The sequence below is a fragment of the Colobus angolensis genome, unplaced genomic scaffold (assembly GCF_000951035.1).
Source record: "Colobus angolensis palliatus isolate OR3802 unplaced genomic scaffold, Cang.pa_1.0 Scaffold148, whole genome shotgun sequence".
NCBI lineage: Eukaryota > Metazoa > Chordata > Mammalia > Primates > Cercopithecidae > Colobus > Colobus angolensis.
The window spans coordinates 1,409,901-1,421,578 of NW_012114577.1; the positions used below are offsets into that span (position 1 = coordinate 1,409,901).

At 38.1% G+C, this 11,678-nt stretch overlaps 1 protein-coding gene across 1 annotated transcript in view; it reads left to right on the plus strand.

Annotated features, from left to right (window-relative positions):
- LOC105507286 (mitogen-activated protein kinase kinase kinase MLK4) overlaps positions 1-4,370 on the plus strand; it is a 54,677-nt gene extending 50,307 nt beyond the window's left edge. Inside the window, exon 10 of the mRNA XM_011935713.1 lies at positions 1,520-4,370. Coding sequence (XP_011791103.1) covers positions 1,520-1,926 — 407 coding nt within the window. The 3' untranslated portion in view covers positions 1,927-4,370. The remainder of the gene's footprint in view (positions 1-1,519) is intronic.
- The last annotated feature ends 7,308 nt before the right edge of the window (positions 4,371-11,678 follow it).

Genomic DNA, 11,678 nt, shown 5'->3' on the forward strand with positions numbered 1-11,678 from the left:
TCTAATGACCTCATTTTACCTTAATCACCTCTGTACAGACCCTATTCCACATACAGTCACATCTGAGGGACTAAGGGTTAGGGCTTCTGCTTAGGAATTTTGTGGGGACACAGTTCACCTCATGACAGCAAGTATTACCCTGTTGATGTATGTTACACCAGACAGTTCTGGTGTATGTCTAGACATGGAAGCTCTGAAAGAAAAGAAAATCAAATTTTTAAATAGTTTTTTTAGTCTATTCAACAAGAGGGGCTTGGGCAGAAGGCAACCAGTGGTATTTCCACAGCACTTTACAGATGTTAAAGCCCTTGGACATCAATTGTCTCTTAGTTTTTATGGCAACTCTGTTATATGCAAGAGAATTCAAACTTATGGAAAATTAATGTTATTCAAGATCACACAATTAGGAAGTAGTGGTGTCAGAATTTAAACCCGGGATCTTTCTGCTGTATCACAGTGTCTCACTCCTCCTCAATGCGCTGTTTTTTCCATTCTTAAAATTCAGTGAGTATTGACGTGACTGGATCATGCTATCATGTGCTAGAATGTACTCAGCTTTGAGATTTCTGGGGTTAAGTGGCACTTAAATACGACATTTGAGGAGATACTATGGGTACTTTGGAAGAATGTGGGATTTTGAGTCATAGGACAAAGGTTCAAGTTCTAGTTGTACCATTTGGTAAGTTTGTGATGCTGGGAAAATTATGTAGACTGCTTTCTTGTTTGAATGTCTTAAAAAACATTGTAGTGCCATGGTTAATGGTATGGAAGCTATCTAGGCTCAGATCTCTGCTCTGTCACTTATATGCTGAGTGAATTTGGGCAAATCACTTAAATATTTTGTGCCTTACTTTCTTCATCTATAAAATGGGGACAATAACAACAATATATGTATCTAATACTATACTTAGCTAATCTCTACAATTGAGATTGTGATAAAAGTCAAATGGCACACTAAGTGCTCTGTAGAGCTTGAGTATTATTTATTTTGTAGGTGAACATAATTACAATAACCTTATATACTTGTCATGAATATTAAGTGAGGTAATATATACAAAAAATGCTTTTTAAATTTTAAAATGCTATACAAGCATTGGTTATAAAGCTATATTAAGACAAATTGCTTCCATTTTTATCGTTTTCTTTACTTCTTTTTAAATATTATATCTGGATATTATGTTTGCCATATTATTGTTCATCGCCTTTAGATAAATTGGTTTATTATCTTTCTGTAGGTTGGTAAGTATTGGTAATTTATAATTGCACAAGGAAAAATTCTAGCACTGTAATCCCATATGAAAGCGTATTTTTCTCTAACTTATAAGCCAATAATTATTTGCTAACGTGGTAATAACATTAGTCAGTCCTTCAGTACAAACAAGAAAAAAGGCAACATGTAAAAGTCCAACCACTTTTCCATTTTCATCAGTTTTGTCAAATCATAATCTACAGTGAAGTTTAATCATGTTGACCATCATGTTTCTTTCTAACTGCATACTGTCTTGGCTTTCTCAACCAGCCAGTGCAGCTATTATCTCAATCACTGGAGCCTCTGCACTGCCACTCTGCCCCTCACCTGCTCCTCGCAGTCACCTGCCAAGGGAGGTCTCACCCAAGAAGCACAGCACTGTCCATATCGTGCCTCAGCCTCGCCCTGCCTCCCTGAGAAGCCGCTCAGATCTGCCTCAGGCTCACCCACAGGCAGCAGTGTCTCAGCTGGCACAGGCTGCCTGTGTAGTGGGTTGCCCAGGACCACATCCCACCCAATTCCTTGCTACCAAGGAGAGGACTAAATCCCATGTGCCTTCATTACTGGATGCTGACGTGGAAGGTCAGAGCAGGGACTACACTGTGCCTCTGTGCAGAATGAGGAGCAAAACCAGCCGGCCATCTATTTATGAACTGGAGAAAGAATTCCTGTCTTAAATTAAGTGCCTTACTGTTGTTTAAGCATTTTTTTTAAGGTGAACAAATGAACACAATGTATCTACCTTTGAACTGTTTCATGCTGCTGTGTTTTCAAAAGCTGTGGCTATGTTACTAAATTAGTAAGGTATATCCAACTTCTCAAAAAATGTATATGATTGCTGTTAGCCATGTCTATTGGTTTTCCTCTGGATTCTTTTCTTATAACTTGGAATACACAAAAGTGTAAAACAAGAGATGTGCACCAGTGAAAACTATGCTGGGTGGAATTACCTTCAGCACAATGTTAATGTTTTCGTTCTCATTTATGTCTTTGTCCATTTGTACACAACAGAAATTGTAATGAGCTTCACTATTGTTTCTTTCCTTCCTTTTTTTTCTTTTTTCCTTTCTTTCCTTTTTCTTGTCTTGTTTCTTGTTTTTTTCTCTTTCTTTTAGTTTCTTTTCTTAATTGTCATTTGTGCAACAAAAAGGCAAGAAAGAGCTTTAGTTTCTTGATAAGAATAATGTGATATTAGTAAGTAAAGGCTTTTAAAAGTCTGATGACTGGAATAGGTATAGAGTCCTGTTTAAACTACCTAACCTTGGCTGTGGGCCGATAATGCATAAATATGTCCAGTTCTCACTTACATTATGCAATGATATTTCTCCCTGAGGAAATTATATGGAATGTAACTTATAAAAGCTTTACTGAATTTAAGTTATAAACATTTTATTCATTAGAACTCCAAAATAGATGTTCAAAGTTCAATCCTTGCCATTTGGCTGAGACCACATGGTGTGCCCCTGAGCGAGGCTAATCTTTACATTTTTCCTATAGAAAACATTTTTCCTTCATCCGTAGCCATTTATTTGACATTCAGAAGTGGAAAGCTTTTTCATTCTCCAGTAGGACTTTTAAAAATTGTTACAGATACCTAACTCTTCACAGATATCATGTGTTATAAACAGTCATGTGTTTTAATTTTATTTTTCTCTATTTGAATGCATAATTATCCTAATAATCCCAAAGACACTGACAACTCAAGGAACAGCAGTACAGTACTGTTAGAAGTTAAATATGTTGTTGTTATTTCACATTTCATTTAATTGTGGATAAATGTTAGACATCTGTTGAAATAAGCTTATATGGTGGAAATGGCAACTATATTATGAATTATTTTCAGAAATGGACCTCTGAATAGCAGATCAGGATTTAAATAATAAAATTATTTATGAATCACTTTTATGGTCATACATATATGACACAAACCTGGAGTTATTGGTGCAGAAATGGCTACCGAGAGCTCGGTAAATTTGCCTGAGTTTCTTACGTTAAATGTATCGTGCTTCCCTTCTGCCTCTAGAATATGGCTCTTTAGAAGACAGACAATCGATATTTAAGTTTTTCCAAACAATGAGAAACTAAATTAAAAACATTGCTTGATATTTCATTCAAAATTGCACCTTGCTAAAGGTTTATTGAATAACTGAAATGTCAGCAATTTAAAATAAATTCAACCATGTGTGATAAAATATCACCTATAATAGAAGAAAAGGAAAATCATATTATTTGGCAATTTTGAAGCATTGTGGTTACCTAACAGGTATATCCAGTAGATGAGAAACAGTATGAAAGGATTGTATTTACATGGTGAGTTTTGCCCCTAGCAAAACTACGTAGCATTCTGGATTCTTGCAGTAAAGTCTTAGGTACTTAAGACATTTTCTTATTTTATCATCCATTCTATGATTCGGCTTCACTTTGGGTGGTTATTGAATTATGTAACAGAGATTTGGTTTTCCCAACATGTTATCACGTTTGAAACTATGATTGCTTTGTATTCAGTCCGTTTGGAGCACATAGCTTCCAGCTTAAGGGTAGAGGAAATATATACCTAAAATGATCAATACATGAAAGAAAAAGGATAGAAACTATGTCCTCAGTTTTGCTTCTACCAAAACGTCTCCTGTATGTGTATGCATGTGTGTTTGGATGTGTGTGCATGTCTGTGCATATTAGTAAATGTGTATTTGCATGTGTGTGTTGGGGAGTGTATGTGATCTGGGTGTTTGTTTATCTCTGTTATTCCTCTTTAGCTTTATTTTAGGCAACTCTACATTGTGATGAATTTCAAAATGAAGCTGTATTAAAATAATTGCAGTAGAACAATTCAATCTCTCATGTTACTGCAGATAGTTCACTTTTGCTGCAATCTATTGTACATTTGCAATTTTCTGTGTTAGTAAACTTAGTAGAATCTGGTTATTTATTTTTGCATAGGCTTAATGTTCACTGAAAGATAAGCCAATTACTGTTAGTAAAAAATTAAGGTGCTCCCACTGCAGAGATTTAAGGCCTGGGCCTAATGTGCTGTATTATGAAGCCTTGTGACTGAAAAATATGTTTACATATGTTGTCTATTTTTTTAATAAACTTTTATAGCTGGTCTATTTGCTCAGTAGCTTTGATCATCTGATTATTGTGACTATAGTTTGCAATGGTTTATTTTGTATTCAATAAGAAAAATTATGTTAATAAAGATTATTATTTAATAAGCCAGGTATTAACCTGCTAAATTTATTAAATTGAAAATCACTAAATGAGTCATTCAATTAAATACATCAAAAAAGGTAGAATGAAATGTTTTATTTAAAATTGTTTTGGTTTACATGTGCATTGAAAGGTTGTATTTCATGGTGAGCCTTTTGTAAGTCCAGCTTTTCAGAAGACACACTTTTGCACAGTGAAATTAGGATGTGAAAAAAATCTCAGTGATTAATGAGACATGCTGATTTTATTGTTTAATTTTATATTTAAATCAGAAGAATTTCGAATATCACCTAACATGTAGAAATTCTTACTAAGTGATAAAAGCTTGAGTGAATGAGGAAAGCAGATCACAGGACTTCGTGCAGATCATAGCATTACCCCACCATATGGGAGGGAGCAAAACGTAACATGCATTGAATATCTGCTAAGTATAGGGAACCCTCCTAGGTGGTTATAGAAGACACCTCCTGTAATTCTCTTTATTAAAAATTGTGAGATAAGGCCGGGCACATTGGCTCACACCTGTAATCCCAGCACTTTGGGAGGCCGAGGCAGGTGGATCGAGAAGTCAAGAGATTGAGTCCATCCTGGCCAACATGGTGAAACCCCGTCTCTCCTAAAAATGCAAAATATTAGCCTGGCGTGATGGTGCATGCCTGCAATCCCATTTACTCAGGAGGCTGAGGCAGAAGAATCGCTTGAACCTGGGAGGTGGAGGTTGCAGTGATCCAGGATCGTGCCACTGCACTCCAGCCTGGCGACAGAGTGAGACTTTGTCTCAAAACAAAAACAAAAACAAACAAACAAAAATTATGAGATAAGTAATACTACTCCTATTTCATTAGATATTAAACAGACACAGAAAGGTTTGGTAAATTTCTAAAGACCCAGTCTGAGTCAAATGATCACCATCTACTGGTTCATACCTGTGGTTAATAGTTGTAAGCATGGTGTAGAAGATGAGGATATCTTGCGAATGAGCTTTGTAAATGTTATCTAAAGCTAAGCTAGTTTCTCTGTCATCAAAAAGTTAAGAAATCTAAAAATGTATGAGTACTGTTGAAGTCAAATAAGATATAGAGATGAATATTGAAATTTGAAATGTTTTATTTAGGAAGCAAGAATTGCAATTCAGGGCATACGCAGAGACCAGGCAATTTTCAGTATGTCCAAAGAACAAAGAGACAGTTGGGAGTTTTATTAGAGAATTGTTACATATTGTTTTGAAACAAAGCTCATTGGCACGAGAGAAGCTTTTGGACTCTGGCAAGCTCTGGTTGGTGAGTGACGGCAGGAGTTAAAACAAGTCTTAGAGTCACAACGGGTTGCTTCAGCAGCTACTGGGTAAAACTGGCCCTGGGGTGACAGCAGGCCATTTCAGCCACTGGGCTTGTAGAAAATAAATTTGTGGAGTAGGTGCTATGTCCCCCAAGTGTGTTTTCCTCCCTGGCCCCTCAAGTCTGATTTAATTGAGTATGTATGGCAAGAATTACCCAATTTGTATTATTAACTTTCACAGTACTTATTTAAAAATAAAACACTATATTAGCTAATAACAGTTCATACAATGGAAAACTTTCTAAGTAAGTGTAAAATGCAATAGAAAGGAGTAAAATATGCATATCTGATAGATCAACTCAGAGAAATGAGGTAATCTGTTCAATAGGTTCATAAATGCCGTGATCTGAATATGTCCCTCAAAATTCCTATGTTGAAATCTTAACCCTCAAAGTTTTGGAATTAAGAGGTGGGAGGTGATTAGATCATGAATTCTCATGAATGGGGTTAATGCTGTTTTAAAAGAGGCCTGAAAGAACCTGTTTTCCCCTTACACCATGTGAGGACACAGTGAGAAGTTGCTGTGGGAACACAGTGGGTAACAGGCCCACAGCAGACACAGAGTCTGCCAGCACCTTCATCTTGGACTTCCCAGCCTCCAGAACTGTGAGTAATAAATGTGTGTTGTTTAGAAGCCCCCTACTTTATGTTATTTTGTTATAACAGCCCAGATGGACTAAGACAATAAATATGGTGAAATTATGTAAGAACTGCAATATACACATAAAATAATTTAATTGGGCTTAAGCTGTCTCTATTCTTTACTTCTGGAAAGATCAACATGCTGAAACATAGTGAAAGATGAAGTATTTGTGAATGAAACAATGCAATCGGTACCATAGAGTGGAACAAAAACTAGCTATTGTTTTTACAACCAAGCAAAATATAGTAGGTCCACACATAACATTGTTTCATTCAATGTCATTTTGTTATAATATTAATGAGGGAGAAAAATTGATTCCCAGCTGGGGCTGCTGTCTGTGGGGTGTGCACTTTCTCCCCACGTCTGTGTGGGTTTTCTCAGGGGACTCTGGTTTCCTCCCACAACCCAAAGACATTCATGCCAGGTTAACTGGTGTGTCTCAATTGTCTGAGTGTGAGAGTGTATGTGTGTGTGTGAGTGTGCCCTGCCATAGAATGGGGTTGATTCCACCTTGTGCCCTGAGCTGCTGGGATGGGTTCCGGCCACTTGCAACCCTGAACCAGAATCATTGGGTATATAATTACTTTAAATGGTTTTTGTTAAGCTTAGATGTATGTATAGATCACATTTATTTCAATGTTTAGTATTAGAAGTGTTTGCGGTCTTTAGAGATTTAGTGGTGTCTTCGTGACCAGAAATATACCCTAGGAACTTAACTGCTGTTTTTATTAATTTACCTACAGTGAAACTGGTTTTGTGTTACTTTGTTTTGCTTAAAGTCACAGTTTCCAAATACCTATATACAATGTTAAGTGAGGACTTACTGTAAGTAGTTTAGATTAAGGAGCTTCCATACACTGACAAACTCATTCAGTGGCTACTGTATTGGACACCATGAAAGAGACACCAGATGTAGCAGAGAGCAAGGAACATGAGGCTTGTCCCCTGCCTGGATGGTTTTAATGAGAAACTGTTCTCAGGGCAACTTCATGGACATCATGTGACTTGTCCAGTCAAACAGAGCCTCACACTCAGTTAGTCCCTGAGCCTGACTTTAGTGCTCTGAGAACATCATCTTGAAATTCTTAATAATTTTTAAAGAGGGAGTCCTCATTTTTATTTTGCACGGGCCCCCACAAGTCATGCAGCCAATCCTGACAACAAGTGAAGGGAATGTTATAAAAGGTGGAGCTTTGATAGCATTAAAGGAGTTCATCTAATCTTGGGTGGGTGGGGGGTGTCAGGGAAGTGTCTGAGGAAGCCAGGATGTCCACTGGATGAGGGATGCTCTTTACAGAGTTGCTAGCTTGTCAAAAGTCCTGAGTCATTTTTCTTGTGCTGCATTCCATATTTTCTCTTTGTTTTTGGCTCTTAGCATTTTTGCCGTGACACATCTGGTTATGGATCTCTTTACATAGGTACTTCATGGAGTTTGTTGAATTTCTTGAATGTGTCGATCCATGTTTTCAGCCCATTTAAGAAGTTTTCAGCCATTATATCTTCAAATACTTTTTCATCTCTTTTTCCTCTCTTCTTCTGCTCCTCCCATTACACATGCTGGTATACTTAGTGAATCTAGCATTTGTCTGTGGCTCTGCTTATTTTCATTCTTTTTCTTTTTCCAGATCATATGATCTGTATTGATCTCTCTTCAAATTCTGATTCTTTAGTTCAAATTTAGTGTCAAAACATTAGTAAAATTTTCATTTGGGCTATTATATTTTCACCTCCATGATTTCCATATGATTCTTTTTTATCTCGGTATTGATATTTCTCTATTGGATGAGACATTGTCATCAGACCTTCCTGTACTTCTTTAAACATGTTTTTCTCTAGTAAACTGAACAAATTGATAATGGCTACTTGGAAGTCTTTGCTATTAAATCTGAAATCTGGGCCCTCTCACAGGCTATTTGTTTGCTTTTTCTCTTGGTGTATGGGCTATGCTTTCCTGTTTCTTTGTATGCCTCACATTTTTTGCTGAAAACTGAGCACTTTAGGTAATTGTGATATTGTGAAATATATATTTGTTCCGCATCCCTGTCTCCCTGAATAAACTTTTAAAATCCTTGCAGTCTCCAAAATGTTAACTGCTTTTTTGTATGCTAATGAGTTGACTAGTGGCTGTCAGCCCCTAGATGGCTTCAAGATGGGGGCTGGTCACTGGAAAGACCAAGGCATGATTTGAGGGTTGAGGCCTCACCACCCATCACTAGTGCTGAAGGTTAAGTTCGTTGCCAGTGGTCAATGATTTAATCATTTATATCTATGTAATGAAACCTCCATATAATCCCAAAAGGACAGAGTTTGGGAGCTTCCAGAAAGCTGAACATGTGGAGGTTTCTGGAGGGTGATACACTCAGGGAGAGCATGGAAGCTCCACAAGCCTCTCCCCTGACCTTACCTTAAACATGTCTTCATATCTCTCTTTTGTAATATCCTTCACAGTAAACAAAAAGTGTTTTCTAAGCTCTGTGAGCAGCTCTAGCAAATTAATTGAACCCAAGGAGGAGGTCCTGGGAACCCTGATTTATAGCTCCTAGGTCAGAAGCACAGGTGAAAAAACCCCGGAGCTTGCTATTGGCACCAAAATTAGGGAGCAGTGTTGTGAGACTGAGCCCTTGACCTATGGGATCCGATGCTATTTCCAGGTAGACAGTGGCAGAATTGGGCTGAATTAGAGGACACACATCTGGTGTCTGCAGCAGAAATGATTACTTGCTCGATGTGTGAGAAAAGCCCCCCAAGCTCCATCTGGTGTCAGAAGCATGTCGCGAGCACACAGTATAAAAAATTGAATTTGTTTCTTCCACTCAGTAACACAGTTGACCCTTGAACAACACAAGTTTGAACCGCGCGGGTCCACTTATGCTCAGATAGTTTTCATTAAAGGTAATACCTAGTGCACCTGCCTCTTCTTCCTCGCCTTCCACCTCCTCCACCTGTTCTGCCTCTGCCACCTCTGACACAGCAAGACCAAGTGCTCTTCTTCCTCTTCCTTTAAAGCCTATTCAATATGAAGACGATGAGGATGAAGACCTTTATGATGATCTACTTCCACTTAATGAACAGTAAAGACATTTTCTCTGCCTTATGATTTTCTTAACATTTTCCTCTAGCTTACTTTATTGTAAGAATATAGTATAAGATACATATAACATACACAATATGTGTTAATCAACTTTTTACGCTATCAGCAAGGCTTTCAGTCATCAGCAGGCTATTAGTAGTTAAGTTTTTGAGGAGTCAGAAGTCTTGTGTGGATTTTCAACAGTGTTGGGTATTGGTGCTCCTAACCTTCATGTTATTCAAGGGCCAACTGTATAATGTAGCAGGTGTGGATACTAATACCCTTCACCCTCTCTCGAGGTCTTGTTTTTGTTGCTGTTTGCTCATTTGTATGGTGATTTGCTAGACTATTTTAATGAAATCTATTTCCTTTACCAAGTGAAGGCTTTGAAGCCTTTGGTGTCACACCTTAGAAGGTTCAGGCTTGGCCTTGCACACAACCCCCTGGGATGACATGGTTTTAGCACAGCTCTCTTTAACTGTCTCTTTCCCTCATTTCTCTAATAAGCTGTCTGCTTCATTTCACATCACACCCAGTCATTGCTGGCTAATTGCTCTATTATTTTTGCTTATGCCCTGGGGCATACCTTGCTCCACAGTCTACTCCCATTAATTTCAGGCAGGGGTAGTTTGGGGACTGTCTTTAAGGCTTGTTCTGACCCAGGAGGGCTCTTGTTAGCTGTCTCTTTTCATAATTCTCTCTGATAAACTCCATGGCCTATGGTTTAGCTTGTTGCTCTTAATGAACAGCATGGTTTTTGAGACTGTTCTGAGGCTTGAATTTCACCATACTTTCACATAAAATCAGTTGCTTTGGTGATATCTTTGGAACTCTCTGTTCCTGTGAAACATCTTTCTCTCTAGCCAAAATGTTTGAGCCATACGTTGAGTGCTGGATGGGATGGCAACTTCTAATCTTCTTGGCTTGCCTCTCCCAGAGTGCAATCTCTGCTCTCCAAGTGAGCTCATGTGAGGACAGTTGGGAACCCAGGATTCCTCCTGGGATAGAGCCTCCACACTGTGAGTAGAACCTGGGTGGAGGAAAGGAGACTTTGACCTCTTGGTCACACTCACCAGAAATTTAGCCTCTTAAATGTGGAGTTGGAAGAGATAAGAAATGCTGGTGTCCTGTGTCACCCAGTGAAATACCATATCCCATGGTTGCAAGCTGAGGGAAGAGAAAGTCCTGTCTTTTTGTCCAAACCTGCCTGGAGTGGAGTTTCTGCCAAGCTGAGTTGGGATTGGGGGTGGGGATGTAGTGAGGAAGATTGCAAGGATTTTAGGGGTTGTATGCAGGGACACAGGGAGTAGAACATAGCTCAAATGTCATGGACTCTTGCTGTTTTTACCAAGATTTAGTAGGTTTAAAAAAATAAATAAATAAAAATGCCTTCTTTCGCTGTATGTCCTTAAGACAATTTCCACAGGCTTTAAATGTGTTCGTTTTTCCAAATAGCTTTTTTTTTCTTAACGAGTTATGCTTGTTTCCCAGGAGAGTGGGTTCAGAGCTCCTCACACTGCCGTCTTGTAAGTTGGTAATATTTCACAAAGCTGATCACAAATTTATTTTTGAAGTTTTTTTTCTGATTGGCCCGTGTTAACACCATACATCTAAATTCACGTTTTTTTATCCCATGACTGTAAATACATTTTTTTCCCCAAATTTCTGTCCCTAGACCCATCCTATTCTTAGGACTCCACTTGTGTATATCCCGCTGCTTTGCTGTTGCCTCTTCTTGGATATCTAAGAGACATCTCAACCTGGACACGGCCCAGATGAAGTTCTGGATTTGCTCCCTCCAGTGAATTTTCTCTTCCTTCAGTCTTCTTAGTAAAGAGCAACAGCATCTAGAAATTACAAGTCTCCCTTTACTAAGCCACTCTGAATTTGCAACATCATGAATGTATTTGTATCATTAAGAATTCTTCAGTAAGTTTTTGTAGAATAATTGAATGAATTATTCCCATTTTATAGATGATGAAATGGAAGCTTAGGGAGGTCAAAGAAATTGCTGGATTTGAATCCAGCCTGAACAGCAATTATTATTATTATTATTTGTATTATTATTATTTTTCTTCTCTTCCTTCTTCTTCTTCTTCTTCTTCATTATTTTTCTTCTCCTCCTCCTCCTTCCTCCTCTTCCTCTCCTTCTCCTTCTCCTTCTTCTT